This window comes from Hemicordylus capensis, chromosome 13 (assembly GCF_027244095.1).
Source record: "Hemicordylus capensis ecotype Gifberg chromosome 13, rHemCap1.1.pri, whole genome shotgun sequence".
In the NCBI taxonomy this organism is placed as follows: domain Eukaryota; kingdom Metazoa; phylum Chordata; class Lepidosauria; order Squamata; family Cordylidae; genus Hemicordylus; species Hemicordylus capensis.
This window is the reverse complement of record NC_069669.1, coordinates 5,153,174-5,180,216: the sequence shown is the minus strand read 5'-3', so window position 1 is coordinate 5,180,216 and position 27,043 is coordinate 5,153,174. Positions and strand designations below refer to the sequence as shown.

Here is a 27,043-nt window from a genome sequence, read left to right as displayed (position 1 = left end):
GGTGAGGCCAAGCACAGCTCCATAGGAAGCTGCCAAAAACTGAGTCAGACCCTTGGTCTATCTAGCTCAGTATTGTCTACACAGACTGGCAGTGGCTTCTCCAAGGTTGCAGACAGGAGCCTCTCTCAGCCCTATCTTGGAGATGCTGCCAGGGAGGGAACTTGGAACCTTCTGCTCTTCCCAGAGCAGCTCCATCCCCGTAGGGGAATATCTTACAGTGCTCACACTTCTAGTCTCCCATTCAAATGCAACCAGGGCAGACCCTGCTTAGCTAAGGGGGCCAGTCATGCTTGCTACTACAAGACCAGCTGTCTTCCCCCTCCAGGTGCCCCTGTGGGGGAAGCAGTGAGCATTTTGCAAGCTTGTCCTGGTAGGGACAGCTACAACTACAAATATTTATATACCACTTTTCAACAAAACTTTCCAAAGCGGTTTACATAGAAAAAATAAATAAATAGAGATGGCTCTCTGTCCCCAACGGACTCAAGTCTAAAAAGAAACAGAAGACACACCAGCAACAGTCGCTGCAGGGGTACTGTGCTGGGGGTGGATAGGGCCAGTTGCTCACCCCCTGATAAATAAAGAGAATCACCACTGAAAAAGGCTCCTCAGGTGGCTTTCTTGCCATGCCAACCACTGAATGGGCGGGCTGGGTGGACAGGCAAGCACAGGGAGTCTGCCAGCCCAGCCCAGCCCAGCCGACCTGATGTTGATGTCCACTCCTGCTGCCCTGCTTTTGCACCCCGGGAGTGGCAATTGGCAAAAAGCGCAGTGCTCCGTGATGGCTACCATGCCCAAGAAGCACCTGTCCTGGAAGCAAGAGGGAGACAGAAGCAGAGCCGGCTGGAGCTGAGACCAGGCCGTGGTGCAGGGTGGGGAGAGACATGACCTCGCACAGTGCAGGCCGGACAGGTCTGGAGCAAGACCAGCTCCAACAGGATTTTATCTCCACAAACTGTGAGCCCCCCGTCTAAGCCACATCTTGTGGCAGCGAGTTCCATAGGGTAAGCCTGCTTTGTGTGGAGTCTTTTTTTTTGGGGGGGGGTCTGTTCTGAACTTGCACCGGGCTCGAACCTGTCGCTCTTTCTCCGCTTTCGGGCGGCGGCCAGGCTCGGTGTTGCTCCGTCCCCTTGCTGGGCTCCCAACGCCTCCAGCCTCGGGGCCCCCGCGCGCCTCCGGGGGTACTCAGGTCTCCCCGCCAGCGGCTGCGGGCTCTCCGCCCCACCGCCGGCCGCAGCCCGGGGGCTGGCCGCGGCGCCCTCCAGCCAATGCCGAGCCCCCCCCCGCCCGCCCGCCCGGCCCCGCCCCGCCCCACGCCGTGGAGCTTCCAGTGGGCCGGGCAGCTGAGCCGAGCAGAGACGCCGCCGAGCCCAGCCAGGAGCAGCAGGAGGCAGCAGCCCTGCGAGCCATGGAGCCCCGGCTGGCGCCCTAGAGGAACCCCGCAGCAGCAGCAGCAGCCCCCGCGCCCTCCGGACGCCGCCTCGGTGAGTGTCCCTGGCCGCCGCCGCCGCTGCGCGCACCCTGCCGCTCTCCTCGCCCGCCCCAGGCGGGCTCGCCATCCCCAGGACGCCAGCAGCCCGCCGTGTGTGTGTAAACGCGGCTCCTGCGCTCCGGAGCGTCTCTGGCTGTCCGGGAGACAGAAAGAGAGACGGCGACGCTCGCTTCGCTTTCCCGGCCAGGCTGGAAGAGCCCAGCCAGGCGCTTCTTCCCTGCGGCAAGGGGGGCCCGGGAGGGAAATGCGAAAGGGCGGCGGAAAGGACACTCCGCTGCTGGGGCGGGGGACGGAGAGACGGGACGGCTCACTTGGGGCGGTCCGCACTCTTCCCCCGCTTTCCTTCCAAAATCCAGCGGCGGCGCCGAGCACTAGAAAGCGCCCAGAGCAAGGCGCATCTATAGGGATGGCGATGGGGGGAGAGCAGCTCTCCGCACTGATCCACGAGAGGATGCCCGCCCCGGGGGTCTGCTTCGGCCGAAATGCACCGCACAAGAACAGCCCCCGTGGGTCCTCCCACAGTGGGCTCATCCGGCGGGGGGGGGGGCAAGCAGATGCCCACATATGGGCATGAAGGCAGCCCCCCCCACCCCGCACCACAGTCGCCCTCTTCACCCCACACAGCATCGCAGCCCTCCTCCTATCGCCGGAACCAGAGTCAAACCCCCTGCGAATGATGAACCCGCCTGGGAATGAAACCCCCCCCAGTCAGTAGCCCCCACAGCAGAGCTTCTCAGCTTGGCTGGTGGCAATGCCGGTAGGACCTCGTCTGCCCCCGCCCTGCCAGCCAGTGTAAGGGTGCAGCCCCCCCCCCCATTTCTTTCTTGCCCAAAGTGTCACACACTTGCATCCCACCAAGGCCTGGCTACAGCAGAGCAGAGACCCAGTTTCTGTATATGTGTAGTAGACTCTGAGCATGTGCAGCCTGCTTTCCTCCCCCCACCCCCACCCCCAAATGTTAAGGACTGCCAACTCTTGGGAAAAGGAAGCAGAAATTTTAAGTCAGTAGCAGGAGAGGCAGGCCTGAAGCAGAAAACTCAGAAGCTCCCTGCCATCTGAAACATACAAGGAGGGGCACGGCCCATTGAGAAGCATGTGCTGGTGGTTCAGCCTCTGCCTATTCCAGTGGGGCTTGTGCAACGCTGGACTTCCCAGTGGGCAGCATCTCCATCGGCCAAAGCCTAGGGCCACCCAGGACCCAGCATAAGGCCAGCCCTGCTGGATCAGGCCCAAGGCCGATCTAGTCCAGCTTCCTGTTTCACACAGACACAGTGGCCCACCAGATGCCTCTGGAGCGTCACCTGGCCCCACAAAAGGCAGGCCTCTTGCCCCTTCTTCCATGGGGCTGCCTTGCCACTGAAATGGGGCCAAGCAGAGAGTGACACTGGCATGCCCAGAAGCAAAGGGCTTGAAGAAGCTGGGGGAGTCGAGGCCTGGTAGACCCTCCCCTGCTCTGCCAGGGTGGTGGTCCTGTCTAGTTTCTTTTGCTGGGATGCACAAAGACCTGAGCTGCCTTCAAGAACGTTTGGTGGGGTGTAGGAGCTGGCTGTGCCCATAATTACTGACTATTGGCCAGTGTGGCTGGGGATTATGGGAGTTGTAGTCCAAAAACAGCTGGGGGCCCCTAAATTGAACAGGCTTAGGGCTCTAGGACTTGGGGGGTCTCTGCCTGGTCTCCATGGACAGCTTCTCTCCTTTCCCAGCTTCTCCACCTTTGTGTTTATTTTCTCCCCAACTTTGTTAGTGGGATGTGGGGCAGTTCTGTAAACGGAGTGTCAGAGGCAGGAAGGGGCTGTGTGAACGAATGACAGGCCTGGAAGCAACCCAGGGTGCCCCCCTGCTTTCCTCCCACTCCAGCCGGGCTTCTCTGTCACTTCCGGCCTGCCGGTCAGTTGCTCCCACACCTCAGCCAGGAGGAGAGGGGTGCAAAGTCTGGGTCCTGCCTTGCCAGATGCCTGTGGCTGAGAGTGAACAGTAGAAAAGGTTGCAGTGAGAGCTCAGACCTGCGTCTCTTTTTATTTATTTTTTATTTTTACATTTTATATCCTGCTCTTCCTCCAAGGAGCCCAGAGCGGTGTACTACATACTTAGGTTTCTCCTGACAACAACCCTGTGAAGTAGGTTAGGCTGAGAGAGAAGTGACTGGCCCAGAGTCACCCAGCAAGTCTCATGGCTGAAGGAGGATTTGAACTCGGGACTCCCCGGTCCTTTCAGTGGCAGGATCCCTTTCTGTTCAAGAATCGGGGCCTGGCAAGGGACAGCTCAGTGGCACTGAGGTGACCACCTGTCACACGAAATTTGCATAATGCAGAGAAGCTGCCGAGGGTCTTTCCTCCCTGCATTATGCAAAGCGTACAGAGGCAGGCTGGTGCTGGAGCATCACATGGTCCCTCTGTGTTGGGTGAGCAGGAAAGGGCAGGAGAAGCAATGGACTGGGTGGCAAAGCAATAGGACAGGGCCAGACGGCCTTAATAGGTATTCTCTCTGTGTGTAGGGCATCCTGGGTACTGTCGTCCTAGGGCAGAGCAACGGATCCCTAAGGGAGAATTCTCAGCCTCCTGGCCGGACCACAATTCCCAGCATTCCTTGGTGGGGGAGCCACAGCAGTGAAACAGACATTAAACTATGTCAATGTTGTGATGCAGGTAAAGGTAAAGTGTGCCATCGAGTCGCTGTCGACTCCTGGTGACCACAGAGCCTGCCTGTGGTTGTCTTTGGGAGAATACAGGAGGGGTTGACCGTTGCCTCCTCCCGCACAATACGAGATGATGCCTTTCAGCATCTTCCTATATCGCTGCTGCCCGATAGAGGTGTACCAGTGGGGATTAGAACCAGCAACCTTCTGCTCCTTAGGCAAGCATTTCCACCACTTAAGGTGGTGTAGACACGTACCCAAAAGTTGCGTCTGAGTCAGAAGTGGTGGCGTGGACATCCTTTTGGAGCCCAAATGGCTGCTCCATTTTTGTTCCCTAGTGCCCCTCTTCCCCCTGCACGTGCTCAGAGGCTGTGCCTCCTGCTTTTTGGTAAAATGGGCCGCCACTGTGTGGCTGCTCTAAAGAGCGCTGGATGCAGGTGAACCAGTTGCTTTATGAGCATTTCTGCTTCTTGAGTAAGCAGCTAGGATGCATGGAGCATGTGCAAAGAGCAGGGCTCAGTACCCTAGCATGGGCAAATGTAGGAGAGAGCCTCCTAACCAGTGTTCCTTGTAACAGGAATTTCCAGGTGTTGACTACAACTCCCATCATCCCCAACCAAAGGCCACTGCAGCTGGGGATGATGGGAGTTGTAGTCAACAACATCTGGCAATCCCTGTTACAGGGAACACTGCTTCTAACCCAGGGCAGTGGTTCCCCAGAGGTTGGGACTACAACTCCCAAAGGCCACTTGGCTGGGAGTGATGGGAGTTGTAGTCCAGCATCTGAGGACCTAATTTTGAGAATCTCTAACATATTAACAGGCCAATTGCATGTATCGGGGGTTCCCGATATTGGGCCCCAGATGTTTGACTACAATTCCCATCATCCTGAGCCACAATGGCCAAAGGAATTATGGGGGTTGTAGTCCTGTGGGCCCTTGACATACATCTTAAACATCAACATCTGCCTTCTCTTTGTGATTGCAAAGAGAAGAAGGCAAGAAGAGCCCTGCTGGATTGGACTGCAGGTCAATTTAGGACAGCATCTTCTTTCCAGCAGTGGCCGGCCAGATGGCTCTGGGAAGCCCACAAGCAGGACATGAAAGCCACATGTCCCCCACCCCTACTTCCCCACCTCATTACTGGTTTTCAGGAGAATACTGTCTTTGAAAGTAGTCCTTTCAAGCCACACTGCCTCTAAACATGGAGGCTCTATTTAGCAATTGGAGCTAATGCTCGGGTGGTTACTCATCTGCATTAATTTGCACAGAGCTTAAGGAGGCTGTGCTGTTGCCCAAATCTCGAAATCGCAACCAGCTGTATGAGTTTTAGCTGATTAATTGGTTCAAATTTGCACACAGGTAAGACCAGTTCTGAAGCAGAAGCACTTGGGCTTCTGGATGAGGAAACAGGCATGTTGTACCTGGAGACAGAAGAGGTGTTTCCTCCTGGGTGGGAAGGAATACCATTCAAAGTGGTGCTTGTCACCTGCAGGTTTTATATGAGTGTGTACTTCCTCTTTCTTTTTTTTTTAAATTGGCATCTTTTAAAAGGCAATTTAAAGGTTTTATTATTTTAAATGGATTAGCAGGGCTTCACAATCTTGGTTCTGCAGAAGTTGTGGGACTACAACTCCCATCGTCAGTGGCCAAAGGGAACCATTATGGCTGGGGATGATGGGAGTTGTAGTGCCACGACCTCTGGGGACCCACGTCTGAGAACTCCTGCAGCCCAACGAGGGTCTTGCAGCCCCCTCTGCCAGCAAGCGGGTCTAGCCAGTATCAGCATTGCCCCAACCAAAGGGCTGGTCATCCCTGGCAGGGGTGGGTGGGTGCTGAGCTCCCTGCTCAGGTGGTTCACCTGGCGGTGGGGGGGGGCCTGCCCTTACGCCCAGGGAAGCACCCCAAACCAGAAAAGCAGCTGCTGCTGCTTATCCCTCGGCCGAGAGCAAGAGGCATTCCTGGCTCCATGCAAGAGGCATTCCTGCCGGTGCGCAGGGCAGGAGGGTGCTGAGGTGTGAGCAGCGCCAGGCCTCCTCCCCCACAGCTGGCCCCAGCCGGGTTGGGGCAGCTGGAATGAGTTTCTTTTTGGGAAGCAGCCCTTCTGCTCGGCCTCCTCCCAAGCACCTGAGGGGGAGCCTGGAAAGCGGGGGCGGAGGGACGCCCGCGCCTGGGAGGGAGGCAAGAATGCTTAGGCGGAGGAGGGCCCAGCCAGGATCCAGGAGGAGAGGGCAGCCTCAGCCGCAGCAGCAGCGCCAGGCCCACAGGAGGAGGGGAGGCCGAGGGGCGGGAGTGTGGAAGGGGCCCCTCTGTGGAGGCGGCTCATGCGTTGCTTTGCAAAGGCTGCAGGCTAGCTCAGGATCTCTCCCCAGGTGGGGCTGGACTACAGCTCCCATCACCCCCCTCCTGCCACTGTGCCTGGAGATGATGGGCGTTTCACTCCAACACCTTGAGAACCCCTGGGCTCCGCTCCCGGCCGCTGCTGAGAGTGGCCCGGAAGAGGCAAACGCCACTCGGCCCTTCCACGGGCCAGGAGACCACGGTCTGGCTCCCACCACTGGAGGGAGGGTGGCCTGGGTCTTCCGGCCAAGCAGAGGACTTCCTGCCACAGGTGTGCTTCCCACCCCCCACCGCCAATCGGAAACGCATCGTGTGTGCGTGTGTGATGTGTGAGAGAGTCCCGAATACCTCCGTGCTGTCTGGCAGGGCGGTCTGGGCAACCGATTCCAAAGCGGAGTGAGAGTGGAGGCTGGGCTGGGCTGGGGCGTGGACGGTCCTGCTGCTCACAACCTGACATGTATTTATTTTGTTAGTAAGTAAATAAATAAATTTGCATGGCGCCCACTGCCGAAGTGCCTTGGCGGTTTACTGCACAAAACCAACCAAGAGTTTAACAGTTAAAACATAAAACCAGCTTAAAATCCCTAAAAGCGCTGCTTGCCTGGCGCGGGGGGGGGGAGCACTGATGCCTGCCCTCCTCCTCCTCCTCCTCCCCCCACTTCCTCTCTGGGGTGGGTCCATGCCGAGGCTCAGAGAGCCCCCCCCCCCGGTTCCTGGCCAGCATCGCTCTGGATGCTGCACACAGCCCCCTCCCACCTTGGGGAGAGGCAGAGCGGAGGCGCCGGGCCAGCCCTGGGCCCCCGGACAATGCTGGCCTTGTTCCTCCTCCCGGCGGCTGGCTGGCTGGCAGGAGGAGCTGGCCGGGAAGGTAACCTGGCAGGAAGCGTGTTCACACGCCAAGCCGCGCTCCCGCCTGCGGTGCCGCGGACGGAGCTGAGGCCGCCGGGGAGAGGAGGTCTGCCGGCGGAGAAGAAGCCGGCTCCTCGCTCGCCCGCCCTGGCCCAAGCTCCTGGGTTTGGCCTGCCCGGCCTGCTAGCCAGCAGCCAGCCGTTCCGCAGGGCCACTGGGGCCGTGCAGAGGGCCAGCTCCTCCCCAGCAGCCTGGGATGGATGTGCTCCAGGGCAGGCCAGCAGAGAGGTGCCATCTGCCCCGGTCGGCCGCTGGCTGGCTGGCTGGCTGCCGCCCCAACCCGCGCTTGGGACAGCCGGCCCACAGGAATGCAGGCCAGGCAGCACCTCCCCTGCCTAATTAGGGGTTGCGCCTGTGTGTGCACTAATGATAGCCTCTTGCTCGGGCGGCTGAGGGGCCCCACCCCAAAGGCAGGAGGGGCAGGCAGGAGGCGACACAGGTCACTGGTGTGTCGCGGCAGCGGGCAGGGAGGGGGTGCCAGGGGCCATCGGGCCACGGAGGGGGTGGCCTCTGCCCGCCTTGGGAGCCCAGTGGCAGCCCAAAAGAAGATGGCGGCCACGCTTGGAGAACCGCCTTAGTTGAGAGAGAAAGCGACGAAGGGGCGACATGACAAGAGGGGATGACATAACAGGGATTCTCAATGTTGGGTCTCCAGATGTTATTGGACTTCAACTCCCATAATCCCCAGCCCCAGTGGACTTTGTTTGGGGCTTATGGGAGTTGAAGTCCAATAACATCTGGGGACCCAGTGTTGAGAATCCCTGGTCTATAACATGATGCATGGTGTGGAGAGAGAGATAAGCATTTCTCCTTCTCTCAAAACACTAGAACCTGGGCTCATCCCATGAAACTGATGGCCCGGAAATCGAGGACTGACAAAAGGAAGTCCTTTCCCCACACAGCGCTAGATAGATAGATAGATAAACTGTGGAACTCCCTGCCACCAGCTTGGATGGCTTTAAAAGGGCTTAGACAAACTCATGGAGGACAATGGCCCCTGGTTTTATGGCTATAGTCCGCCTCCAGGATGCCTCTCAGTACCAGCTGCAGGGGAGCAATGCCAAGAAAGGGGGCACACCTTCATCTCTTCGCCGTGAGCTTCCCAGAGCCATTGCTGGGCCACTGTGGGAAAAGGGGTACTGGACTAGATGGACCTGATGCAGCAAGGCTGTTCTTACGTTCTTGGGAGCAGAGAGGACTCTGTGGGCTGGAGACCCCAATGGCTGACCCCCAGGGGGATGCTCGGGGGTCCTTGGCTGGCAGCCCTTGGTGGAAGAGAGAGGGGGAAGGAAGCAGCGGCAGCAGTCTGGCGAAAGTGCCCAGCTGGTCCCTGCCTTGCCCTGAGGGGGAGGCTTCGATGCGCAGTCCTGTCTGCAATTAAGTGTGTAGCGGGCGAAATCCTGGCACGGCCCACTCCTGACCCGGCCAGCCGAAGAAGGAACCGTAATTAAAGGGGTAGGAGACGTTACTCAGCAGGCTGGGTGCGGAGGCAGAGGCAGACACGTCAGCGAAACCCGAGCCTCTGTCATTTCCGAGCAGCCCTGTGCCAACGGGGCGAGGCCTGGTGGTGCTGGGCAATCCTCCCAGCACCTCCTGAGCTCTTGGGGCTCCAGGGACAGATGGATAGCTCTGCACCCCATGGCAGCAGGGTGAGCCAGGGACCATCTGGGCTCTGACTGGCAGCAGTGCTCCGGGGTTTCGGGCAAGAAGGTGGCTTTCCCAGGCCCGTGGGCTGGAGATGCTGCTAGGGATTGAACCTGGGACCTTCTGCCTGCCAAGCAGAAAGGCTCTCCGAGGTACGAGACCCCAGAGCCGAACTCCTGGTTGCCAAGACCAGCGAGCCCCAGACTGGTCTTGAGCCCCGTCTGGCCTTGAGCTGCCTGGTGAAATTGGCCCTCCCGCCTCAAGGCCAGCCTTCTTCGCCTGGCTTCGTGCTGTCCCACCACCATGTTCCCGTCCCCCGTCTTCCACTGAGGCAACCCTCTTACACCAGAGAAGGAAAATGCAGTGCCTGCAAACGGGTCCCAGCCACCTAATGGCGCAGCAGGGAAATGACATAATTAGCAAGCCAGTGGTTGCCAGTTCGAATCCCCGCTGGTGAGGAGGTATGAAACACCTCTATCGGGCAGCAGCGATATAGGAAGATGCTGAAAGGCATCATCTCATACTGTACGGGAGGAGGCAATGGTCAATCCCTCCTGTATTCTACTGAAGACAACCACAGGGCTCTGTGGTCATAGGAACATAGGAAGCTGCCATAGACTGCGTCAGACCACTGGTCTATCTAGCTCAGTATTGTCTTCACAGACTGGCAGCGGCTTCTCCAAGGTTGCAGGCAGGAATCTCTCTCTGCCCTATCTTGAAGAAGCCAGAGAGGGAACTTGAAACCTAAATGCTCTTCCCAGAGCGGCTCCATCCCCTGAGGGGAATCTCTGACAGTGCTCACACTTCTAGTCTCCCATTCATATGCAACCAGGGCAGACCCTGCTTAGCAATGGCGACAAGTCATGCCTGCTACCACAAGACCAGCTCTTGCCAGGAGTCAACACAGACTCAAGGGCACCCTTTACATTTACCAACGGGTCCATGCTATGCAGGTTAAGGAATAGGAAATGCAGCCCCGATAACCTTTTATTGGATGAGCCACTGTTCTACTGTTGCAAGTTTCTGTCTTGCGCAGAACTCTTTATCGGGCAAAGTGATTCCGCTGGAATCCAGAGACTTCCAGGCCATGTTCTTATGAATGGGGTGCAAATCTCTTTCCCCAGCGGAGAGTTCTGTGTAGTCCAGAAGCAGGCAACCTAAGGGGGCACCTTTCTAGGCTCTTGTCTTCCACCAACAGAGCACACACTTGACAGTATTGAGTGTAATGTGGGATCTAGAGCATTCTTCACTGAAAGGGAGAGTGAAATTGGAGAGAGACGCACATCCCAGAATGACACCATTCTCCCCCCGCCCCAGCCCGCAACAAAGCACGTGCGGCCCAGACCCCCGCCTGGCAGCTCTGCAGAGCCCAGGTGTTTCCAATGCCGCTTGCTCTACCCGCGACCCCGAGCGCGAGTGGTGACGGCGCTTTCCCCGTCTGGCAGTTTAGGAGGGGGCTGGTTCCCGGGAAAGAATGCTGTGGAGGCGGGGAGGAAGGGCTCCTCTGAAGTGCTGCCAGCCAGGAAGGCAGCCGGGCCCCGCCTGAGTGTGTTTTTAGAAGGAGCAGGAGGGAAGCGTTAGGGGACGTCTCTGCTTGAGTCGCTGCATCTTGGGAGCAGATGCCTCCCCAGCCACTACAGAGGAGCGCTGCATTCCAGCACGGGCCAGGGTCCCGCAGCAAGGCAGGGAGGTGGGCTGTGCCGAGCCGGCTTGTCCCCAGGGCCACAAGCCTTGCAGAGTTCATAGCCACTCGAGCTGATAATACAGTTCCCGCTGAGGGAGCGTAACAGAACCTTCCTTCTCAACCCTTCCGGGCAGAAACCACAGCCCAGCAGAGTGGATCGATAACGATCGATCGATGAGACTTGTAAAGCTGCAAACAGAACTCCCTACAAGTATCTTCTGGATAGCAGGAGAATGCTGGGGGGAAACCCAGTAGACATTTATTGTTGATGAACAGACAAAATATAATGTGCAAGATGTTTCGACTTCTGCCATCTTGAGTTGCTATGTAGAGCAACTGAAGAAGGCAGAAGCCGAAATGTCTTGCACGTTATATTTCTGTCTGTTCATCAACAATAAGTTTATATAGGAGAAGAGGCTTTCCCAGCCCCTGGAGGGATCTGTAGTTTTTCTCTCCCTACCATTCTCCATTCAACTAGTGTTGTTGGTCAGAGCATGGGTTCTGAAACTTGGGCCTCCAAATGTTGTTGGACTACAGCTCCCATCATCCCCTGCCAGAATGGAACCCATTAATCAATTGGACACTGCAACCCTAGTAAAGAGCACGGCAAAGAAAGAAGGACTACAGATCCGTCCAGGGGCCCAGAAAGCTTCTTCTCATGTACTTTGGCCACTGTGACTGGGGATGATGGGAGATGTAGTCCCAACAGCATCTGGAGACCCAAGTTTGAGAAACCCTGGGCTAGAGTAATCAGTTTTAAAACTTCTAATGAACAACTAAGGTGCTTCCAATTAATTGGGCAGCCGGTTTTTAAACTACTAAATGCAAGTATACTTATAACAACTTCAGATGGTAAACACCATAACAGAAGAGGCCTTTCCCCTTATCTGGCATAGGGAGATGCCTCTTCTGAGATGGCTGTGTCATGTTCATGCCCCAGTGCATAGCTGACTCCATCTTGGAAGAGGCCTTCCCGTTTCTCTCTTGCAGAGGAGGGAATGCCCCTTTTGAGAGGATGCCGTCTTACAGACAGACACACACACACAACATCTAAAAGCAAAGAGAGTCTGCTTCTTGCTTCTGACTGATTATTTCTACTTGTGTGCAAATGTAGTCAGTTGATTAACTCGGTCTTTGGATGGTTCAGGTTCATGTGAAGTATCAAAGGGCTTATTCTTGCCTAATCAAGGTTATTGTTGGTAATTAGGAGAAATAAGCTTTGCAGGAGCTCAGCTGCTCGGCAGATTAAAGAACGCATGAAAGACGCACCTTATTGAGAATTTAATTAGAACTTGGTGAAGAAATGGTTCTGCTCTGCAAGGCAGTTGTGGCCCTTGTTGCAAGAACCCTGGAGGCCAGGAGACACCTCCCTCTTCTCCAGCCAGATCCCTCCTCCCTGCAGAGACAGAAGGGCTACGGAAAGGGAGGTCAGAGCCGAGGGAGGGAGGGCGGAGGCCAAGCTGCCTCGTAGAGCTCTAAGGAGCCAGCAAAGATCCAGCAGCAATCTCTGAGCTCATCAGAAAGGAACGAGCCTCCAAGCCAGTGGTGTGCACCTTTGCTCGGCTGGCTCCGGCCGGCAGCACACTGACCCCTCCAGGCTCTGTCAAGCTCCAGAGGACAGGCCCTGTCCAATTAGTGGGGCTTCTTCAGCATCTCCCGGCCAACAAACCCCTTTAATTAGCCAGCTCCGTGACCCCGGAGGCTCTGGCCGCTTTCCACTGGCCTGGTCCCAACTCTGCAGGTGGGGGAGCCAAGGAAGGAGCGGCCCCTCCCTCACTGAGGCAAGGCGGGATTGCTGAGGCCCCAGCTTTGTCGGGAGGGCCAAGCTGGAGCTGCGATGCAGTTGAAAGGGGACTTAATGCCTCTGAATGTGGCTGGGAGGAATGACACAGGACACAATTCTTTGCACTCTAGCGGTTGTTGAACTACAACTCCCATCAATAAACTGTGGCTGGGAATGATGGGAGTTGTAGTTTAACAACAGTTGGAGTTCCATGTTTGTCTACTTCTGCGACACAGATTTAGAAAAGGATGCCTGGAAAGCAGGGAGAAGCGTTTCTCCCTCTCTTATCCTGCTAGGATGGGCAGGAGATTCAGGACAGGTGCAGGAAAACAGTGCAGAATGGATGTGTGGGCTCCACTGCCATGAAATCTGGTGCTAGCCACTGACTTAGCTTCACAAGGGCAGTAGACAAATTCATGGAGGAGGCAGACCACACTGCTAAGGCAGGGGTGGGCCACTGTGGTTCTCCAGCTGCTGAACTACAACTACCATCATCCTTGGCCACAATCAATCGTGGCTGGGGGTGACGGGAGCTGTAGTTCAGCAATCGCTGGAGAGCCAAAGTTGCCTCCCCCTGTATTAATGGCAAGGGCTGTGCATGAAATTCTCCCAAATGCAATTCAAATCCGAATCGATTCGATTTGGAACCACTGAACAGAGTGGAGATTTGTTCGATTCTATCCAAATCTGCCCCGATTCGAAACGAGTTGAATAGAATTTGAGCGAATTCACCCGAATTCAAATCAAATTCACGTGAATTCGAATCAATTCAAATGAATTTCCACTCTGTTCAGTAGTTCCAAATGGAAGTGATTTGGATTCGAATCGAATTTGGGCAAATTTTCGTGCACCTCCCGATTAATGGCTCCTTTCTGCGATGGCTAAGAGTGGAACTTCCCTGTTTAGAAGTAGTCTCCCTCTGGAAACCCGGGGAGCAGCAGCGGGAGGCGGCTCCTGTCTTCATGCCCTGTTGTGGGCGTCCCAGGAGCAGCTGGTTGGCTGCTGTGAGAAGCAGGAGGCTGGACAGGCCTCCCCTCTGAGCTCACAGGGCCTATTTTGCGTTGGTTGCATTGGGGACTTCACAGCTTGCTCTGCTGGGGGTGCATGAAATGCCAACAGCCCAGGAGTTCTTAGACTGGCGTCCCCAGATAGCAATAGCACTTACATTTATATACCGCTCTATAGCCGGAGCTCTCTAAGCGGTTTACAATGATTTAGCACATTGCCCCCCAACATTCTGGGTACTCATTTTACCGACCTCGGAAGGATGGAAGGCTGAGTCAACCTTGAGCCCCTGGTCAGGATCGAACTTGCAACCTTCTGGTTACAGGGCGGCAGTTTTACCACTGCGCCACCAGGGGCTCTTTGTTGTTGGACTACAGCTCCTACAATGATGGGAGTTGTAGTCCAATAACATATGGAGACCCTAGGCTAACCGAAGAGATGCCAGCTATATAACCAGAGGAAGTGCCAGCATTTCCACTTTTGAGCCGAGCCATGCAGGCTCCGAGGCCGCAGGGACTCACTTCGACCTGTCTGTTTGGATAAGTCCAAGGCTGGCCCTGCTGGGAGGCAGAAGCCAACAGCTGCCTTGAGCACCAGCCTGGGGTCAGCGCCAAAGGGCAGCCGGCTTCAAGGGGCTGGCTCTGTGGTTCTATTTTTACTGGGGCCGGCAGGCAGAGTGGAGTTGCTGCCTCCGAAGCCAAACTAAACAAATGTCTTGGGCCAGGCCTGGATAAGCCCCCAACAAAAGAGGGTGGGAAGTGCGGGCACCAGGCTCTGATCTGCACGCACATTGTATAAAGGGGGGGCTTGGCTGGGGAGGGCGGCGTGAAAGAGGAGCAAGAAGCGGCAGGGTTTTTCTCCCACCACCCACCCCCATTTCGGCGCTTGCTTTCAAAAAGGAAAGGCACCAGAGGGCCACGCTCCACCCACACCCTGACACCCTTGCAGCCTGGCTGAGGCTTCTCTAGGATGAGGGCGCCTGCTCTTTGGAGATGACGACGGCTTTGGCTGGTGGGCAAAGAGAGGTTGACCCTGCTCTTCAAGCAGCTAATGAAGCTTAAACAACATGCAACCATCAACCCCCTATAAAAGCAGCAGAATTTATAGCCAAATAAAATGACACTGGGATCTCAGGGAACCTAAAAGGGCTGTGTGCAGAAAAAGGGTTTTTTACACCTGGTGCTGGGAATGCAGCCGAGGGGTGGGTCTAAGCAAGCTTCCCTGGATTCCTGTGGGGGAGATGGGCTGGGGCTGTCCCACTGTGGATTGCTGCCTCCAAAGGTAGGGCACGGGGAGACAGCCCTGGGGGCTGAACTGAGTAGCCTGGCTGGTTTCTGCAGGAGGGAGTGGTCCTTGAGGGCCAGGGTGCTGAAACTTGGGTTCCCAGAGGGTGGTGTGCTACAAATCCCATCATCCATTCCCAGGCTGGGAAGGATGGCGTCCAACACCACCTGGGGACTACAATGTCTTATTGACTACAACTCCCAGCATCCGCAGATGCAATGGCATCTGGCTAGAGATGATGGGAGTTGTAGTCAATGAGAATCCCTTTTACAGGGAACATTGTGGGGACCCCAGGCTGAGACCCCCTACATTAACAAGATCCTGGTCCCAAGCTATTTAGGACTCCGAAGGTTCAAACATGTGCCAGATGTATATGCTACCTATTTTTCAACAGACTCAAGGCCACTAGCAAAAAACAGAGATGCAATAATAATAAAAGTACAATAAAAGGCATAGCACCGGCGGCAATAAACTATCATAAAAACAGAGAAGAGGGAGAACCAATAAAGTCAACAAGTGGCAGAGTAGCTCACCAGAGATTGGGGAAGTCCTGCCAGAAGACAAGATTCAATTTTAAAATGGCCAGGGAAAGGGCTGCCCGAGGATCAGGTAGCAGGGAGTTCCAGAGGGAGGGGGCTAACTCTGAGAAGACTTGCTTGCGTTTCCCCACCAGTCAAGCTTCAGAAGAAGACAGGAGAAGCAAGAGACCCTAGTCCTTTTCAGACATTATGTTCAGCACAAAAACAAGAAGTGTGTAGTTTACCTAAGTACAAATCTGTACACAGGTACAGTTATTCACACATTATGCTCAACATAGGTATGGCCGTAGACTTCCTATCTATATCATGCATTTCAAGGGTCTGTAAAGTAAAGTGTGCCATTGGGCTGGTGTCAACTCCTGGCAACCACATCGCCCTGTGGTTGTCTTTGGTAGAATACAGGAGGGGTTGGCCATTGCCTCCTCCCGCGCAGTATGAGGTGATGCCTTTCAGCACCTTCCTATATCGCTGCTGCCCAATATAGGAGTTTCCTATAGTCTGGGAAACATACCAGGCCAGCGGGAATTCGAACCAGCAACTTCTGACTTGCTAATCAAGTTATTTCCCCAATGCACCATTAAGTGGCTCAGGGGTCTTTACCCGGGTCCACTTTTAACATGAACACAGGTACAGTCATTGATGTACAAACACGTACGAGTGTACAGACATCTGTACACTCACACAACGTAATGTCTGAATAGGGCTCCTCCCCCAAACACCTTGTACGGTGGACAGATTCAAGGGGGAGCAGGAGGTCCTTCAGGACTTGGCCCTATACGGCCCAGGGCTTGCAACGATGGCATGATTTCCGTCAGGGAACTGGCATGGTGGGAGGAAAGGCTTATTATAACACACACACACACACCCTGTGCTGCAGCTCCAATCCAAACTGGAAACACTGCAGCTGCTTTTCAGCAAATAATCTATGGGAGCTGGGAGGCATAGTTGGGGAGGAGAGCTAGTCTTGGGCAGCAAGTATGCTAACATGCTAAGTACCCCTGCTAACTTGGCAAAGAGGCACCTTTTAACGTGGTGATTCTCTTTATTGAGCAGGGGGAGAGTAACTGGCCCGATCCAGCCCCAGCACAGGACCTCCAGTGACTGTTGCTGGTGTGTATCTTATGTTTCTTTTCTGATTGTGAGCCCTTTGGGGACAGTGAGCCATCTTATTTATTTATTTATTTGTCTATTTATTTATTTATTTATTTATTTATTTATTATTTCTCTTTGTAAACACCACCCTGAGCCATTTTTTGGAAGGGCGGTATAGAAATCAAATGAATGAATGAACGAACGAACTGCCCCCTTTGCTAAGCAGGGTCTGCCCTAGTTTGCATTTGAGTGAGAGACAACATGTGCGCACTGTAAGATATTCCCAGAGATATATCCCCCCCTCCCCCGTGGTAAGAGCATCTATATGCTTGCATGCAGAAGGTTCCAAGTTCCCTCCCTGGCAGCATCTCCAAGATAGGGCGGAGAGAGACTCCTGCCTGCAACCTGGGAGAAGCCGCTGCCAGTCTGTGAAGATAATACTGAGCTAGCTAGACCAATGGTCTGACTCAGTAGAAGGCAGCATCTTATATTCCTAATCTGATGCCCAAACCCCCATGTTGCCTCCAGCTTGGCCCCAACATGCAGGGTTCAGGGCAGGGGCCCCAGAGCAGAGATGAGGGGGCTGTGTAAGCAGCCCCTGGGAAAGGGGCCCCCACGGTAGCTCCTCTTCCTGTCCCTGCTGCTCACAGGAGGCCAGGCAGAAAGCCGAGCTTTGACCTTGCAATCAGGCAGGAGGTCAGCCCCACTTATCTCCTTGCCAATAAAGCCCAACAGGCCCGTCAGCGGTGGAGCCAGCCTGTCAGCACGCCCCTCGCCACAGCTGGCTCCCATTACCCACAATGCCCCCTGGTGATCCATCACTGGGGCAGAGAGGCCCCCTGAACCGCCTTCACCTGACAGGTTAAGAGACTGCAGGAGGCAGCAGGAGGGAGGGAGGGAGGGAGGGAGGGGCACGAGGCATGCCATGAGAGCAAGGACCCAAGAGGGGAATGCAGCAAGGAGAGGGGCCCCACAGCGGCTTCCGGCCCTAGATAACTGGGGCAAGGGGAGAGCGGAAGCAAATTCTGCTTGGCTGTAGCTGGAGCAGCATAGCATGACAGCATCTGGCTCCCCACGCAGGCGGAGGGCCCGCTTTCGGTTGCCTGCTTCCTATCATCTAGCTCTCTCAGTGGCCAACATGGCCAGCAACGCCTTGTTTTTGAACCGAAAGCGGGTGGGGGGGCACCCCAAAGGTGCAGCTAGTCCAGTCTTCTTCGTTTCCTTCCATAGCCAGCAAGAGGCCTCTGAGAAGCTCACAAACTGGGCTTAAAAGAGGCGTCCCTGCCCCACTGTTGTCTCCAGCACCTAGTGTTCGGAGATAGACTGCGTCTGAACATGCATGTTCCATTTAGTTATTGTAGCTAACAGCTACAATAACTATCTGCATGCTGTCACTTTTGACTAATTTCCCCCACAGGCAATCTAAGCAAGTGGCCAGAGCCCCTTCCCGACGAGGACATGTGGGCCTTTCTTTAGTTGAGGAAAAGCAGCAGCTAAGGGGGAACAACAAGGTAGGGGTCTGTAAAGTAATGCATAGAGTCGAGAAAGTGCATAAAGAGCAGTCTTCGTCTCACTCTCATGATGCCAAAACGCTGGGCCAACCAATTAAATGCATGGGGCAGGGGATTCAGAGGAAAGGCCCTTTCCATGTCACACAGATCTGTGGAACTCACTGCCACAAGGTGTGGTGATGGCCCCGCACTTAGACGGCTTCAAATGGGTGAAGGAACAGATCTAACACTGGCTTCTAGTCACCGGAGAGTCATTCTCCAAAGACTGAGAGGAGGGCTCGTGTCTTCGTGCCCCGCCTGCAGGCTTCCTGGAGGCACTGGCTGGCGACTGTGGGGAGCAGGAGGCTAGACCGAAGAGACCTTTGCTCTGGTGCAGCACGGCACTTCTGATGTGCCGGCCACGTCCTGTGGCAGGAATTCTGCACGCTGATTACACATGGGGTGGACCAGGAGGGCGCTGGGCCTGTCCGGAGCTTGCTGCCAATCAGCTCCACCGAGCAGCCCCAAGGCTACATTCCGAGGGAGAAAAAGGCTTCCTCGGAATGCTCTCCTCCTCCGGCCGGCCTTTCTTCCTTCCCCGTGAGACAATCCGCCCCCCTGCCAGGAAGGGGGCTTATTCTTTGCTGGTCCCCCCAGCCCGCCATCCTTCGCCCAGCTGTACATTCCAGATTTTATTACCTGTCTGTCGGATGCCAGCTTTGGAGATCTCTACGGAGCCCCCTCTGCACGCCCTCTCCCTGGCTGCTGTTAATTACCTGGCTTATTAAAAGGGCTGACAGACAAGCTGAGGAGCAAGCCACCCCTCTCCTCCCATCACGCTTGGAGGAGGTGGATGTAGGGGCCATACCTGTGCGAGAGGGCCAGGACTCACTTCCAGACGCCCGGCGGCCACCCCATTGCTAACCAAGAGGTTCCCTTTTGCTGAGAAATCTAGTAAGTTCTTCTTCCAGGCAACAAGGGTAGGTCTGGACTCACCACGACTTTGAGACCACCCCAAAGCAGTCTGGGCCCCAGCTAGAGGAGAGCTGGTCTTGTGGCCGCAAGCATGAATTGCCCCCTTTGCTAAGCAGGGTCTGCCCTGGGTCACATTTGAATGGGAGGCTACATGTGTGAGCCCTGTGAGACATTCCCCTCTGGGAAGGGCACCCATGCAATACTGCCATGCGGGTAGAGAAACGCTTGCACAACAGAAGCAGGGCACACTAAAAGGAATGACCAGGAACGGCTGTTGGTTTCCAAATGGCCGAGGGCACTCCTTGGTTGCTTTCCTGCAAAATAGTTACACGGGTTTCCTAGAACGGGGCTTCCCAGCCTGTGCGTACTCCCGATGTTGCCGAGCCACAACTCCCATCATCCCCTGCCATAATAAATTGTAGCTTAGGGTGTTGGGCGTTGTAGTTCAGCACCATCTGGAGTGCCACAGGTTGGGAACCCCTGTCCTAGAAGAAAGCCTTCCGGAGGGATCAGCCCTGTGCAGGGAATTAGGGCAGGGCTGGGCAAACTTGGCCCTCCCGCTGTTGCTGAACTACAGGCTCCATCATTCCCAGCCACCACTTACTGTGGCCCAGCGGGAGGGCCAAGTTTTGCTTCCCCCGGATTTGGGCACAAGGGCAGGATAGGTGGGCAGAGCGGACTTCCTAGTTCTCTTGTCTGAGCACGAGCCAAGGTGCGGGGACGGCAAGCAGGGAGAGGCAGGAGAGCTGGCTTCTTAGGAGGCGAGAGAATAAGGCTCCAGGAGCCCGGCTCAGGGAGTAGCGTGTGCATCCACGCCGAGCCTGCAAGACAGGCGAGGATTAAATCAGTGCAGCCAAGTGGGCCAGAGCCGTGGGCCCATCTAGCTCAGGACCGTCTACTCTGGCAGGCAAAAAACGGCCTCCCACAAGGGAGCTGGGCGCTGAAGCGAGGGCCTGCCGCAGGCAAAGCAAGGACTCTACCACTGAGCTACAGCCCCTTCCCTGTGGCGGGAGAAGCTGCTGTTGCTGCGCAGGGCCTCCCTGGGTAGCAGGACGAAAAAGGCGAGGTGCGGAACTGACTTGCCTGACCTGGCTAGAGCAAGCTCTTGCTCCATGCGCTCTAGAGACCTCTGTTGATGCGTCGTCGTTCGTTTCACACTCCGGGGGATCCTGCAGATAGGCTCGGGAGGAGAGGAAACTTGTGCGGAAGGAATCGGGTGATGAACTCATCGACTGGAGTCACGGCCGTGGAACGAAAGGCGGCCACTCCCTTGGGACCAATTCAGTGGTCAGCTGGAAATGGGGGCGGGGGGGTTTTCCCACAAGAGGAGCCTGAGCCAGCTGTGTGACGCAGCTGCGAGGAGACTCACCCAGATGCAACTTGGGAGACACTTTCCTTTGGGCACCGGAGAGGGGAGGCCTGTTTCTGCCCCCCAGAGTGTTTGCAAAGCTGCCATATACCGAGTCAGACCCTTGGTCCATCTAGCTCAGGATTGTCTACACAGACTGGCAGCAGCTTCTCCAAGGCTGCAGGCAGGAGTCTCTCACAGCCCTGTCTTGCAGATGCTGCCAAGGAGAGAACTTGGAACCCAGATGCTCTTCTCAGAGTGAAGCGAATGGGAACCTTCTCTTCCCATCCCCTAAGGGGAAGAGGCTCATCCCTGGAGTCTCCCATTCTTATGCAATCAGGGCAGGCCCTGCTTAGCAAAGGGGACAAGTCATGCTTGCTGCCACAAGGCCAGCTCTCCAAGAGACTGAGTCCTTGGTGGCAAGGCTTCTGGGCACCTGGCGTTTCCTTCTGCAATAGACCGGGGAGGCATCAGTGGAGCCTCCCCTCCGCTTGGCATTCACTGCAGACAGAAGGAAGCTCTTCTGCGTCATCCCTGACCACACATGGCAGAACTCGGGCACAGGCAAGAAGCAGGAGCCAATGCTGACCAGAGCGTGGGGTGGCGGCCTTGGGCTTGGGGGGGGGGTGCTGTCCCATGTGCTGCAGCTGGCCAGCAGCAGTCCTGGGCTGGCAGCACACAACAGAAGGTTGCTAGGTGGGGCTGGCCTGGCTCGGGCCAGATGGCTCCGCTGTGCTTGTTTGTCTCAAGCGATCGCTATTTGGGGTGGAGGTGGGGGCAGCCAAGGTTTGACGGAGTTGCTGCAATCCTGGGCAGCTATTCTAGCATCCGACAGCTTGGGAGAGCTCTGCATGTGTGCACGGGATATCTCTTCAAATCGGGAAGAAGGAGGGTGTTCCATAGGGGGAAAGGAGAGGGCCGGGGGGGGGCATCCTGCCTTCCCCCCACCCAAACAGAGAGAAGCCATACTAGCCTAGGGGAAGAGAGCTGGCTGTGTGGTAAGTAAAGTGTGCTGTTGAGTCAGTGTCAGTGCCCTGTGGTTGTCTTTGGTAGAATACAGGAGGGGTTCGCCATTGCCTCCTCCCGCACAGTCTGAGAAGATGCCTTTCAGCATCTTCCTAGATCGCTGCTGCCCGATAGAGGTGTACCAGTGGGGATTAGAACCGGCAACCTCTGGCTTGCTAGGAAGATAGGAAACTGCCATATACTGAGTCACACCCTTTGGTCTCTCTAGTTCAGTATTGTCTTCACAGACTGGCAGCAGCTTCTCCAAGGTTGCAGGCAGGAGTCTCTCTCAGCCCCATCTTGGAGATGCTGCCAGGGAGGGAACTTGGGTCCTTCTGCCCACAAGCATGCTGATGCTCTTCCCAGAGTGGCTTCATCCCCTCAGGGGAATATCTTGCAGTGCTCACACATCGTCTCCCATTCAGATGCAACCAGGGCAGACCCTGCTTAGCTAAAGGGACAAGTCATGCTTGCTACCACAAGACTAGCTCTCCTCTCATTTCCCTGCTGCGCCATTAGGTGGACTTGGCCGTGTGGTAGCAAGTATGAATTGTCTTCTCTGCTAAGCAGAGTCCATCCTGGCTTGCATTTGAAGGGGGATGACATGTGAGTACTGTAAGATATTCCCCTTAAGGCAGAGGGTAACGTGAATAATTAATATAAATAAATTGTAGCAGGGATGATTGGAGTTGTAGTTCAGCAACATTGGAAGTACCAGAGGTTGGGAACCCCTTCCTTAAGGGGTTCCTTAACCCCTTCCTTAACCCCTTCCCACTTGAGCCTGCACGCTTGCATGCAGAAGGTTCCGCGTTCCCTCCCTGGCAGCATCTCCAAGATAAGGCTGAGAGAGACTCCTGCCTGCGACCTCGGAGAAGCCGCTGCCAGTCTGTGTAGACAGTACTGAGCAAGATGGCCACTCAGCCAGTTCCCAGTGTCAGTGGGCTCAGCCTAGGGCCCTTGGTCCACGCTGGCCCCTCTCCAAGCCCAACCTTCGCTTGCATGAATATTTTGGGGTAGAGCTGTGGAAAAACAGCCCAGGCAGCTGGGAGGTCACGTTGCCCGCCCACCCTCCCTCCCTGCCTGGGATGCTGGAGTCAGGTTCCCGCCTTCACTCCTGTGCCAGCCCCACACCCCTGCGGTGCCCACATCCTCTGCCCCTCTCGCTGCCAAGGACCCCACTGCCAGGCTCCCTCCAGTGGGATTCACGGCCAGTTTTATGAGCTTGTCCTCCCACCCTTTGGCTGCTAGGGCCAGACCCAGGGGCGGAGCGCTGTGGGGGGCTCCCGGCCTCTTTCCTGAAGCTGCCGCAAGGCTAGAAGTGCTGTGCCCCAACTGTCTGCTCTCTCCTCCCGCAGGACCCGCGCCATGAGGCACGCTGCTGCCCTTTGGGCGCTGCTGCTGCTCTTCCCGGCAGCAATCCTGGCTCACGGGTGCCCAGCCGACTGCCAGTGCAACCAGCCGCAGACGGTCTTCTGCATTGCCAGGAGAAGCCACGCCGTCCCCCGGGGGCTGCCGCCGGACACCGCCAGCCTCTACCTGTTTGAGAACGGCATCCGCTCCCTGAGCGAGGACAGCTTTGCGGAGCTGCCCGGCCTGCAGCTGCTGGACCTCTCCCAGAACAAGATCTCCAGCCTGCCCAGGAACGTCTTCCAGCCCCTGCAGGGCCTCTACAACCTCGACCTCTCCTCCAACCAGCTGCACGAGATCACCAACGAGAGTTTCCATGGCCTGCGGCTGCTGGAGCGCCTCTACCTGGACCGCAACAGGATCCGGCACATCCACGCGGCGGCCTTTGGCTCCCTGGAGAACCTGCTGGAGCTGAAGCTCCAAGACAACCAGCTGCAGGCCTTGCCGCCGCTCCTCCTGCCCACCCTCCTGCTCCTCGACCTCAGCCACAACCGGATCGGCACCCTGGAGCCCGGCGCCCTCCGCACCCCCAACCTCGAGTCGCTGAAGGTGGCCGGGCTGGGCCTGGGCGCTCTGGACGAGGAGCTCTTGCACAGCCTCCGCAGCCTGCATGAGCTGGACGCCTCGGACAACCTGCTGGCCAGGGTGCCCGGGGCCCTGAAGCACCTGCGGGGCCTGACCAAGCTCAGCCTGGCGGGGAACGCCCAGATCTCCCAGCTGCACCCAGAAGACTTCCGAGAGCTGGACAACCTCCAGGACCTGGACCTCAGCAGGCTCCACCTCAACAGCCTGCCCAGGGCCTTCTTCGGCTCCTTCCCCCGGCTCAGGGCCGTCACGGTGGCCGAGAACCCCTTCAACTGCGTCTGCCAGATGAGCTGGTTCGTCAGCTGGGCAAGCGCCAGCAAGGCCTCGCTACGGAGGTCCGAGGAGACCCGCTGCCATTTCCCCCCCAAGAACGCCGGCAGGCTGCTCCAGCACCTGGAATACGCCGATTTCGGATGCCCCACCACCACCACCACCACCACCACCACCACCACCACCTTGAAAGCCACCAGCCCAGAGCTGGTCACGCCCACTCCCAGCCACGGGGGGCTCCCACTGGAGCCCAGCACAGCCGGCCCCACGCTCGGGGAGGGCGGCTCCACCCTTGGGCCGTTCACTGCCCTGGAGAGCCAGCCGGGCCCCGAGACGCGCCTCTGCCCCCCACGGACCTGCCTGAATGGGGGCCTGTGCCAGCTGGATGCCGGCAACCACCTGGAATGCCTCTGCCCCGTGGGCTTCGCCGGTCTGTTCTGCGAGACGAGGGTCTGGGCGACGACTCTGCCCCCAACCACCCCAGCCCCAACCCGGCCCCCGAAGATCGCCATCAAGCACATCGGGGGCACTTCTCTGAAAGTGGACCTGCGGAACTACATCCAGTCCAAGGCCCAGCTGAAAGGGATCCGCTTGACCTACCGGAACCTCCTGGGGCCCGACAGGCGGCCCGTCACCCTCAGCCTGCCAGCCTCCCTGCCCGAGTACACCGTGCGGGCGCTGAGCCCCAACTCCTCCTACCACATCTGCATTGGGCCCCTGGGGGACAGAGGCCACGAGGAAGACCTGTGCGTGGAGGCCTACACCCTGCAGGCCACCCACCAGCAGCACGCCCCTGTCACCCAGGGGAAAGACGCCAACCTCGCCCTCTTGGTGGTGCCCGCCATGGCTTCGGTGCTGCTCCTGGTGGCGGCCGTGGCGGCCGTCTCCTGCTACGTGCGGCGGAGGCGGCGGCGGCAAGGGAAGGGCCAGGCTGCCCCCGGAGCCAGCTCTAGCCCGCTGGAGCTGGAGGGGGTGAAGGCCTGTCTGGACCACGGAGGCCTGGCCGGACACAGTCAGGGGCTGCCAGAGAAGATGGCGGCACCCAACGGCTTGGACTACGAGGTGCCCCTCATGCAGCCGCAGTACGGAGCGGCGGCCACGCCCAGGGCCCAGAGGCCTTCCTACTTCTAGGCCCAGGAAAGCAGGGCCTAGAAAAAGCCTCCTGTGGGCCATGCACCACCTCCCAGGAGAGGTGCGCCCGTCAGCAGTGGGTGTGCTCCCTTGGCGGCAGGAACCCAGCGCCGCAGAGGGCTCCGTTTGCTGCCACCGCCGCTGGAAGAGACGCCCCCTGCCACAGAGGCAAGAGGAAACCGTGTGCTGGCAACAAAGAATCCTTTTGCCGAGAATGGCCTGGGCCAACCACAGCCCTGTGAGGAAGGCCAGGGGGACATTATGAAGGAAAGGACCGGGAACCTCTCCCCTGGGCGGCGGGAGGGGAGGGGAGAGAAAGGAGCACCAGAGCAGCTCCCTGGCTGAGCTCTAGGAAAAGAAGCTTTATGGACAGCTAGAGAATATTTATAATACCAGATGGTTTCCCATTTCTTCTGGGAAATAGCTTTTTCTAACACAGATTGAGGTACTTTTTGTAAGACAGACTATCAATGCTTTTGTACAAAATAAACAGTATTTGTACAGTGTGTGTGTGTGTGTGTGTGCGCGTGTGCGCATTACTACTACTACTACAAATATTTATGTACCACTTTTCAACAAAACTTCCCAAAGTGGTTTACATAGATAAATATTATTTGGTCATTGACCATAAATAAATGAATTCAGATACATAGATAAATATAAATAAATAAAGATGGCCACCTGTCCCCAGAGGGCTCACAATCGAAAAAGAAACACAAGAGAGACACCAGCCACAGCCGCTGGAGGGATGCTGTGCTGGGGGTGGATGGGGCCAGTTACTCTCCCCCTGCTAAATAAAGAGAATCGCCACTTTTAAAAGGTGTCTTTTTGCCAAGTTAGCAGGGGCATTCTGTCTAAGCCAGAGGCTTGTCTAAACCAGACTCTTCTGTCTAAACCAGAGACTCCCAAACAGGGTCCCTCCAGATGTTGCTGAACTGCAACACCCATCATCCACAGCCACAATCTGTTGTGGCTGGGGATGCTGGGAGTTGTAGCTCAGCAACATCTGGAGGGCCGCAGGTTGGGAGCCCTGGTCTAAACCTCTTGGTAGCCATTTCTGAGGAGGAAACCCAGATGGCTCTCTCGCCGCTTCACATCTGCGTTCAGGCGCAAGCTGGGTCAGGACTCAGGAGGGGAGAACCCCACAGCCAGACACGGCCATGGTCAGGCGCCCTGGCTCCAGGCCCGGGCAGCAGAACGGAAGTGGGGAGGCTGGATTTGTGTGGAGATCGGTAAGAAAACCCTAGATGATAAAGGACAGGATGAAACCCCCTGCAGGGGACGCAGGATAATTGGGGGAGCTGTCAGTGGCAGCAAAAAGGCAATTTCCGCCTGCTCCTGATAAGGGGCATTCCTTTCTCCAATTATGCAGGGAATCTTGCCAGGGACAGCCGCAGACCGCCTGCAAGACTCCCCTGGGCTCAGCCCCGCTGCACTCAGCGCCGGAAGGTGGGAGAAGGGAGCTGCCGCCGCCGCTGGGACAAGGAGAAACCCTAGTCTGCTGCCAGTCGGGGGAAGACACCCACGCTCTCCTGCTGTACTCTTCAGCTGCAGTGGAGCCCAGGGCACACAGCACGAGGCAGACCCCTCTGTAAGAAGGGCTGCCCAGAAAGCACAGCCCCCTCCCCTGCAGAGGGGGGATGAAGAGCAACTGGGTTTAATTCTGCAGAGATTCAACCCCTGGACTTGCGGGGGGGGGAGGCATAGCCTAGACTGGGGCTGGGGAGCAGGGCTGGTTTTGCCCCGTGGCAAACATTTAAAACGAGAAGCGTGCTGGGCTGGGTGGAGGGATTACGGTGCCAAGCCCAGACTGCCAGCTGCTCCCAGTTGGGCAGAGGCTGCCTGTGGTGGCTTGGAGGGAAGGCGTTTTGCACATGCACAGAAGCACTCTCTTCTTTCAGAAAGGAGCTTATTGGTTTAAGCAGGATGGGCTGACTTCAGCTTTGTGGAATCCACATCGTTTCTCACTAGGCCCCCCAGGTCCACTAGCCAGAGCCAAATGCCAAAGGCTGGGTGGGAGGCAGAGGGGGTGGACACACCCTCGAAATGGAGAAAGGGCAGCCTCCAAGCACTTGCCTTAGCCAGAAAGGCATTCTCTGGCCTTCCACTCCTGCTTTCCCTCCACAGGCTGCCTTCAGTACAGCAGCCTAATCTAGGAAAATACCCCCTTTGGGGTTGCTCTCCTGGGGACTCAGAAATACTTGCACATCTACTCAGCGGCACACCTAGGTAATAATGGAGCCCCTGCTGCCCCCGCCACAAGCCCCCCACCATGGCCCCCCAAAAACCTACTTTGGGGGGGCCTCCTTCCATGCCAAACCTTCAGGGTTATTTTTTTACATTTCAGCTGCCGGCGGGGGGGGGGGAGTGTGAGCCAAGCAGACCTCCCCCCTCCGGCGGTGGTAGGCGGAGCAAGTGCTGGGCCC

General features: G+C 56.8%; 2 protein-coding genes across 4 annotated transcripts in view; one reads left to right on the top strand and one right to left on the bottom strand.

Moving 5' to 3' along the window:
* CORO7 (coronin 7) overlaps nucleotides 1–27,043 on the bottom strand; it is an 87,303-nt gene that overhangs the window by 18,205 nt on the left and 42,055 nt on the right. The window lies entirely within an intron of this gene.
* On the top strand, nucleotides 1,337–25,123 carry VASN (vasorin). Its single transcript, XM_053276027.1, has 2 exons — nucleotides 1,337–1,484; nucleotides 22,580–25,123. The coding sequence occupies exon 2, from the start codon at nucleotides 22,590–22,592 to the stop codon at nucleotides 24,615–24,617; it is 2,028 nt and encodes a 675-aa protein (XP_053132002.1). The 5' UTR covers nucleotides 1,337–1,484; nucleotides 22,580–22,589; the 3' UTR covers nucleotides 24,618–25,123.